General features: G+C 40.1%; 1 protein-coding gene across 1 annotated transcript in view; it reads right to left on the bottom strand.

The window, feature by feature from the left end:
• The window catches only part of LOC118343213, an 11,056-nt gene extending 2,599 nt beyond the window's left edge, over nt 1–8,457 (bottom strand). The window contains exons 1-5 of the mRNA XM_035681969.1: nt 8,187–8,457; nt 6,206–6,335; nt 5,001–5,982; nt 3,587–3,727; nt 2,088–2,215 (exon numbers count right to left, since the gene is read on the bottom strand). Of these exons, the coding sequence (XP_035537862.1) occupies nt 2,088–2,215; nt 3,587–3,727; nt 5,001–5,982; nt 6,206–6,335; nt 8,187–8,428 (1,623 nt within the window). The 5' untranslated portion in view covers nt 8,429–8,457. The remainder of the gene's footprint in view (nt 1–2,087; nt 2,216–3,586; nt 3,728–5,000; nt 5,983–6,205; nt 6,336–8,186) is intronic.
• Between the last annotated feature and the right edge of the window lie 1,093 nt (nt 8,458–9,550).

Here is a 9,550-nt window from a genome sequence, read left to right as displayed (position 1 = left end):
GTGTCCTGGCCGTAGCGGAGGAAGATCCCTATTGTTATAGACAGAGATATGAATGTGCTAGCACTCCGCTAGGAGACGGGCAACAGGGGTTATTCGTGGCTAATTGAACCTCACAAAAAACACTGTAAATCTTAATTGAGCCACTATTTCAACTTGTTACAGATGGCCACAAGAAATACAGATTAATTATGTAATGGAAAACATCAAGTTAGGATTTATCTTGTGGAGGAAGAAGACACTCAGACTGTAGTTACTGCACTCCTGCCTTTTGGGCTGGGGTGGTGTTTCAAAATAAAAAGCCTCCAACGTCACAGCGTATCATTGTATGTTAACAGGCTAGGGGGGTTCTTGTGGACACTTCTAAAAGTTTCAACAATCCTACACTGCTCATTGACTGCACACCACAAGAATCAGTTTTCTTTCTATAATTTGTATGTTTTACTCCTTCAAGATACACTATTCCGTTATCTGAGTGTTATCTGATACACTTACTTATTACTATTATCTATTATTATTATATTATTATTGATATTATTATTAATTATTAGTTGATGTACATACGTGTATTATGGCGCCCATCATTGTGGTTTATTACCTTTATTTAGTTACTTTAGCAATTGACATTAAATCCCATGATGCTTCCGTGCCTAATCCCAGGGACAATATTATGCCAAGCTCCATTTAAGACAATACCATATATGTAAAACAATTATTTGCGTTTCTACATAAAAGCCACATAATGTAGAGACGTCATCATACTCTCATATATCTCTTGTCAATTCGGCATCATATAATACAAAATACAAACTTTTTGGCCGACTTTGTCGCATTTTTTTCCAAAACTCGTTTACCCAAGCCTCACTATTTCAATGAATGAGAACACACACATCTGTCACCATTACCTGAAGCAATGGTAGCCAGGTGACGGCGGATGGATGCTACTGTTAAACTACTAGTGTCAATAATGTATGGGCCAGGATCAAGGGCCAGAGTCAGGCACACTCAAAATTTCTTTAGGAATTTTCTAGTTATAGAGGTTATTTATCTATACATGGGTTGGGCTACAAGCACACAGTAGGAAGACAAGACTAACTGTAATGCCAGTCGTGGCAGTTGTTTATTAAATGCCTCAACGTACCCATTTTGTATTGCCCTGCAACAAGCTGGATACACTTTTTGCTGTGTGAGACTCACCATTGTTGAATGATGCAAAAGCAAAACATTCATTGCAGTGGCATACATTATCACAAATTTGCATTGCTTATACAACGCTTAGCTGTGCTTAGTCATTGTACAGTAGATGGCAGTATACTTGTAACTTATAATTACAAGTTAACACCCTGCTGCTACAGCATTACACAAGCTGTTTTAATAGACTGAATTCTAAGATGTTTTCCCAGCATCAGAAATTAAATGTCAAGAGTTTAACTAGTCTTGAGGTTTGAGTGAAGACATGTTAAGAATAGAAAATTACAGTTACACACTATTCCAGACTGCTCATTGTGATTGGCTGAGAGAGCCTCCCTAATACGTGCACCAAGAGATATTATATTCACATGTATTTCACACACACTGTTTGACTTAGTGATAGAGGACAGGTCACAGGCTCAACTAAATATAGCTGTGAATATATACAGTGAATATGTGCTAGCTATTATAGCATTATAACAGTTTTTTTTTTACAAAAGTGTGAAGTGCTTTCTTGTGGTGTTCCTATGGTTTAGTTAAAGTAAACATTGAAAAGGGAGAGCTGTGTGGTAGCAGGTTTGTTGGACTGAGAGCTGGGCTTTTCTGATCAGCTGTGAATGGTCTGTAACTAAGCAATAATACAGGATAAGTAGTGCTGAGATGATGTTGGTCACTGCGAAGATCTATCCACTTCAAAGCAAATCTCCCCCTTTCAAGATCTGAACTCTGAGTACTGTTAAAATGCATATAATCAGTAAGCAAATAAAACTACGTTATCAGATAGATGTAACCATTATAACTATCTAGCTGGATTAATCAAATTGAATACATGTATAGAATATACACACCGGTTTACAGATTCATTTTTTAAATCAGTTTAAAGCTCATCATATTTTCACCTGATGGGTGTTTAAACCAGGTTTAACAAAACGGTTTGGGTTTCGGTGTCGAGGGCCATGACACGTAGCAACCGTCTGATGAAAAGGAGTCACTTTGTTGCCGAAGTTCTGAACAGCAGAATACCCGGCTGTGAAAGGACAAAAAAGAAAAAGACAAAGGTATGAGAAACAATGTTTTTATTGGTAAATGCCTTTTAATAAAAGTCCTTTACAGTAGAAATGTAAAGACAGTTACATTAACAAGACAGTTAAATCACAATACAAAATATAATTTTTTTGTGAAATAAAGGAATATTTTTTGTCTCATTTTGTTAAAAAAATCATTTGTGAGAACAATATATTGTAAACCCAGTGTCATTCATTGTATTAAGTCATGAGTTGATTGTATTGTTACATCCCCACAATTGACTGCTAAACTAAGATAACGTACTATGTGAATACTGGGATAATGATACTTGATGACATATAAATGAAATCCTATATTTATACAACATGCATTTAACTGATCTAATTTAGAGTATTAAGAGGTTTTTAAATTATCAAATGCATTAACTTGAAAAGTTACGTCTTGTGCCACAACATGTTCAAACACACGTGCCACAAATCATACTTCCCACAGAAAACCCCATGCAGAGTGCGCTGCATGGTCCCCTGCCAATTCATAAACATACAGTATCAGAGAAGCAACTTCTCCAGAGAGGCAACTGAATGGTTCATTCAATTTAGGCAATGGTACACTCAGATTTGCAAATTTGAAAACATACTTTTAATTTGACAGGCTGACGGACTGTATGCAGACTCGTCTGAACTAATTTACAGTTTCTGTGATATCAAGCAAAATCTGATGCAAAGTTTGAACATTTTCCCCTCACAACTAAGAGATATGGGAGCTGCTCAGTGAAGCCATATTTGATTTGCAACATATAATTTGAGAAAGACAGCAGGAGGACTTATGGAAAATATGATGTGATAATATGCAGTATAGCCTCTTTGAAGCAGTTACAGTTTTAAAACTGATGAGATTATTTGTCTGTGTTGTAAAAATGTCACTTTATTATTTATATGAATATAGTATCAGACCACCTCAAACTGTGCTAGGGACGTGTCAGTGTTCAGTGTTAAGCTTGATAAAAGGTACAGATTAATTAATGTCACAAACACTAACAATATCATTGGTGTAAGATAGAGACCACTACACATCTCAACCGTAGCCTCATTTGCATCTAGTAAATAATCCAAAATATCACAATTAATTTGACAATGATATATTGATGTTTAAAAATGCTACACACAGAACCTTTGAAGCGCAGTGCATAAAGGGCAAGGGGACATGTTGTAGCCATCAGCTTAGTTAGTGCTGCAAAATAAATGCGCCCAACCGGCGATGATCATGATGAATTCTTCATTTGGCCCACCGTGAAACATAATACCCACTCCCCTGCACACACTACTTCCAACACACACACACATCAGATAAAGATGCCAAGGTATAAACTTACCTTTGGCGCGGTTAATGGTAACTATCTGCTGAAAGGTACAAGGTCTGGCTTTATCCTGAGGGGCAGCTGCTTGCTTCATGCCCGCCTTGGCGGCGCTAGCCCAGGACCTGGCATTAACACCCACGCCATCTGTACCTGCAACTGCAATATGCACAGCAAGGGAGCAAAGGGGCAAGGATTAGCACTGTACCCATTTCATATGCACATCGTCTTGCCTGGCCTGTGTCATGTTAAGTGTGATGCAGAGGGTAAACTTAATAGAACTGTTATTTTCTGCTGCAAAGGAATTTTCAGCAGTCCCCTCCTCAGGGGATGAGCAGAGTGAATCAACAGGACTATGTTATCAGAGAGTAAATTCTATCATATCAGCACTCACTGCTCAAGGAGTGCTAGCAGTATGTATCACATATGCACATTTACTGAGCAGAGCTGCCTTCAGCTGCAGCCGTGCACCTGTTAAGCTGCAGCATGGAATTCAAATGGAATTACAAGTAACTGAATTGTATATTTTTATATATATTCAATTATCCTCGCATGAAAATATGCCTAGGTTACACATTATTTTTTTTATTCTTAAACAGAATAGCAAAGTCATAACCTCACTGGGAAGTTTGAAGGAGGTACGGTATGTACTGTACAAGCCATACTCCCTACTAAAATTAACACAGTGTACTTGAGTTGTTGTTGACTTAATTCCTATCTGTGTCCACTGTTCTGTTCTGCACCAACAACCAGTATGGAAGGCTCACCGTGTAATTCACTTTGCCACTGCAAAATAATCCCCTCATTATGAAAACATTTTCCCACTGAGTCATCCAACTGAGGAAGTACTTCCCTGCAACGCCAATGCCGAGCAAAGTGTGTTAACACCTACACAAAGCAATGCAATGTTTGCGTGTGTGTGTTCACACGTGGGTGGACAAGTGGCGCAAAGCACTGCCCCCTGATCGATAAGGTTGTTCGGATTTGGCTTTTTTGCTATCGACACAACTTCTTCGGATCAAGAAGTAGATTTCAAGTTCACAAAAGTCAACAAAGTGGTGAAGCTAAGCCGCCTGCCACGTGGCAGAAACAAAAAAGTGTCATTAAATGAGTTGTATAGCTGAGGAAAAGAGGTAAAACTTTGTGAGCTGGACTGTTGCAAAATTTGAACTCAGCAACTTCTAAGAGCCAGCATTTCTGCCTGGGACAGGTGTTGCTGCCTCTCTTCTGCCTTTAATTAGCCGAGTATGTCACTGTCATTAATATCAATAAGAGATTCTCGGACAGGGATGTTTGTGTGTGTTTGTGCATTTGTATCTGCAAAGGGTATTGCGAATGGCATAAAATGATTACCAGATTATTTATAACAACCAATAGAGGGAGAGGCTTAGAAAGAGCACAGCTAGGCAGAGACACACGGCAGATTTATTACCTGTAGGAGGCGGCTGATTGTTGGCCTTCAGTTCCTCACAGCTGATGGCAGGAGACTTGACTTGGTTGGTTGAGCCAAATGTTTGAAGGTCTAGCACAGATTTCTGATCTCCTGCACAGATGGAGAAGACCTCGCGGGGCACATTTTCCATCCTCCTCTGATGGGAAGCCATCTTTTGGCAGTGGTTTGGTAAGTGAGTAAGCTCTCTTTTCCCTGCTGCATTTTTAGTCTTGGGATTCCCATCACGCAATACACCCAATGCTAAAGGTTTCTTTGGGGGCTGGAGAGCTGGGAAATCAGCCAGTAGGTCATAAGCCTCCTGCTGCGTTGGGGCTGCCGGTGGTACGTTGGTTTTCGAGTTTGCCTGAGGTGCTTCTGCTTTGCTTTGGACAGGAGCCTGCGCATGGGCGGTCACACCGCTTGCCAAAGTGGCAAGGGGGATGTCATGTGGGTGGAATGAAAGGGGAATCTCCCACTGGCCATGCATCTTCCCCGAGGCTGGAGGCTCCGTGGGACATGGTAGAATGCCAGCCTTGATAGTAGATGGTGGAGGAGAGTCCTTCTCTGTGCTAGAGGATGGGGAATCCTGCTCACTGTCAGAGCTTAATTCATCAAATGAGTGTGGAATTTCATTTTCCTCTTCCTCACAGTCATTGTTGTCACTTGCTGAGTCATCACCACTGCTATCAGTGGCGCAGTTTCGCGCCCCAGGTAGAGTTACACGATCGTCATCATCACTAGAGTTGCTGTCAGAGCTACTTCTTATACTCTGCTCATCCTCGCTTTCACATGTATCCCTAGGTAGTTTAGAAGGATTTTCCTTCTCCTGCAGGCATGGGGTGTGGCTCTCAGTGGCAGAGCAGATCGGATTTGTCACCAGAGGTTGAGGTCCAGATGCAGAGCTCTCTTTGTCTCTTCTGCTGCTCTTAAGGGATGTTTCAATACTACTTTGTTCATCTGTTGCATCTCTCTCCTGACATGACTGTTGATAATGGAAAATATTGCTTAGTTGGCAGGTTTTTGATAGAATGGAGTTAATAATGTTTTGATATTTTGGGTTCTAAAGGCATAGGTTAAGTAACATACAGTAAACCAACACAGAAAACCACTTTAGCCTCCAAAGCCATCATGCTCACCAAATTTCCTTTACCCTCTGCCGCACCCTCATTTTGTTTGATCTCTTTTGCCATCACAGGCCTCATTACCTGTGCAGACTTGCCAACATGGGCATGCATGTGGCCCGAGAGATAAGGGGAAAGAAGGATGTTGTATTGCTGCTTGTCCTTCTGTCTGCTCAGGTCCAAATCATTTGTCTCTTTCTGCTTCTCCTCAGCCCTAGACAGGAAGACAGGCATATGTGGGAGTGTGGGGTTAACACATCATTTATACATGAAAGGCCATCACACCAAAATTGCTGGGACTACAAGGTTAACTGGCTCATGCAGTCTTGTATACCATGGAGGAGGAGTTTCAGAAGCAGGTGACATTTATTTTCAAATCTGATCACAGTGGTGATCATGTAGTATAAAGAGAAGGTCACTTGTATCATGAACATGCTCAAGACAGGTTTAATTGGAGGCACTGGAGGAGTTTTCTGCTTTTTTACTTCATATTTTAAAGGTCCGGTGTGTACCATTTTGGAGACTCTATTGGCAGAAATGGAATACAGTACTTATAGGTATGTTTTCATTAGCGTATAATCACCTGAATATAGGAATCGTTGTATTCGTTACCATAGCGCCTTACCTTACATTACCTTTTATGTCTACAGACACAGTGGGTTGCCTTCCATGGAGTCCCCCATGTTGAACCACCATGTTTGTACAGTAGCCTAGAAGGGACAAACCAGCTCTAAATAGGGCCATAGCTTTACAACTGCGTTTTGTTAAGGGAGGGTGAAGCGAGAGAGTTGCGATCTGCAACTACACTGCTAGATGACACTAATTCCTACACACTAGACCTTTAAGATGCTTAGTCCACCACTTGGTAAAATTATAATTCTTTGTTTGTGCATAATTCTAACCTAACTGGTTCACCAATAGGCCTATAAACAACACAGGGCAATAGGTTAACCAGTTGATACTGTATGTACAATGTTTTGCCTTAAACAGTATGAATCATTGGGTCCATGGCTGCATCCTCTATGTATAATGCGCCACCCGCTTCAAACCATGACTCTTTAATGAGGCTACTCTTTAGTCACCAGCCTGTCGACAGTTGAGCCATGAAGTGGAACAGACGGTCCGCTGAGACCAGAAACGCTTATGATAACGGAGACGTCATGGAAGCTCCGGTCAGCCGGTGAGCAGATGGTGTACATTAACATTATATGGTGGGTCTATGACCGCACAGCATCCCACCTACACTGCAATGTTGAGATCTGCGTTAGAAATAGGTCTCAACTTCTCATCCATCCTTCTAACTATTTGTTTATCCTTTTTCCATAGGTCTGTCCAATTTATCCAAATGTCTATCCAAATAATGTTGTGAATTTCAAAATGACACTGTGGCCAATAACAAAACAGCTTGTATAGAAGCGACAGGTCAAAACTTCAGGATAACCTCTACAGTAAAATAAACTACAATTTGTAAAAAAAACCACATATTTATATTTTTTTAACATAAAAGCTGCAGTGAGAAACTCCTAACCATGTAATAATACCTTTGTACCACCTATAACTGCATATGTGATGGCTTATTTGAAAGTGGAAATCTACCAACATTTATAACTGCATTAACGTTACTTAAAGAATACCTGCATTAAGTTAACTTCAAAGAATAGATGGATAGATAGATACGATAGATAAGATAGATAGATAGATAGATAGTAGAAAATAGATAGATAGATCGATAGTGGGGAAATTCACAAACACTAGCCAATGGTATTTTTCACAACCTGGCAACCCACAAAACTTCTTCCTATTAATGATCCTGATCTATGAAGTATTAGTAAATGATGTTTCCTTTTACTACTTTTAAACTCTTAATAAAGAAAGTGCATATTGATAATCAGATAACGTTAGATTGAGTATTCAAGCATTCCTTAAACGTAAAACGAGATGATACCACACTTGAGAACCAAGTGATGTGCACCATTGAGCTAGGCAGGGTTAGGGTAGGCTATATGAATGAGAAATACTGTATATAAAAATACCTTTAGACTTTCTGTGTGCCCGACAGACTTACCGGTGAAGTGGTTTGCTGTCGGGAGCCTTGTTGTCTTTACTGTGCTGTCTTTCAGGTGAACTTTGACATCTGTCAAGCTCCTCCTCTACCTCCTTTTCTCTTCTCCAGATGTTTCTGCAGACCCGGTCAAAGTTGTCCATCGGCACGTGCGGATGGATCCAGGTGGAGCGCGGAAAAGGCGCAAAAGCACTGAGGAAGGGATTGGGACTTCCTTTCATCCAAGTATCTTCTGGTAGCATCATTTTCTCTCTGTTGTTCACACGCAGGGGCTTGCCAGTCTTCTCGCAGCGTTCAGTTGTTTATTTTGAAGCAGCTTTTTTGAAAGGAAACAATATCTGGTGTGGTCTTGGCATGCTGTCATAGCAACCGGTTGAAATTCGAGGATTATGGTTCAGCTGCATTGACCGTTTCTACTGTTTCAGACAGTGTAAATCCGATGCAACTATTTCCTGTTATGTTGCTTTAATAGAAAAAAGTTGGACGCGAGTTGTTACATATAAAGATCCGATTTAATGTCCCATCATTAATCCCTAATACTCACTGCAGTCAATGAATGGATGAAGCCTACATTAAGTGTCTACTCAGGCTTTTAGATTAAAACATGCTGGACTGTAGCTACATATATGCACACACAAACTTACTGGACTCCTATAGTTTACCAATAATAACTCACATAAAAGTTTAATTTACTTAACAAAGATGCAATAGTGTGTCCCAGAACGACCTGATCAGGAGCTATCCAGTGTTGGCAAAGTTGAACTGAATGTTGCGGGGAGACTATTCCTGCCCTCAATCATATATGTAGTGTTGAAGGCCAACGCGCATTTTATTATCACGACTGTTTCCACGCACGGCGCATTGCAGAAAACTAATTATACCGGCCATATGCAAAAGTGGAAATGACATTCAAATTTACTGGCAAGGTGTTCCAGCCTGTTAAGCATCAATTTCACGTTTAGTGAGCAGGAAGTGGACATCTATGTTAAACTGCCGGGCAATCCGATGATTGGTCTTAATGGATGGAGACAATGGCCCTTTTTGTGGGCCCCCTAAATCTTACCATAACAAATTGAAACAAGATGGATCTAATCCTTAGTATCATATTATTAGTATTATTATTATTATTATTATTAGTAGTAGTAGTAGTAGTAGTAATAGTAGTAGTAGTAGTAGTAGTAGTAGTAGTAGTAGTAGTAGTAATATTAGTAGTAGTAGTAGTAGTAATATTAGTAGTAGTAGTAGTAGTAATATTAGTAGTAGTAGTATTAGTAGCAGTAGCAGTAGTAATAGTAGTAGTAGTGACTGAGAGAAAGATGAGAGGGAAGCTGAAAACCATCATGGACAACCCCTCTCATCCTCTATGC

Source organism: Morone saxatilis, unplaced genomic scaffold, assembly GCF_004916995.1.
Source record: "Morone saxatilis isolate NCDOM2014 unplaced genomic scaffold, NCSU_SB_2.0 Contig9, whole genome shotgun sequence".
NCBI lineage: Eukaryota > Metazoa > Chordata > Actinopteri > Moronidae > Morone > Morone saxatilis.
The sequence above is the reverse complement of the archived record's forward strand: the minus strand, read 5'-3'. Positions and strand labels throughout refer to the sequence as shown.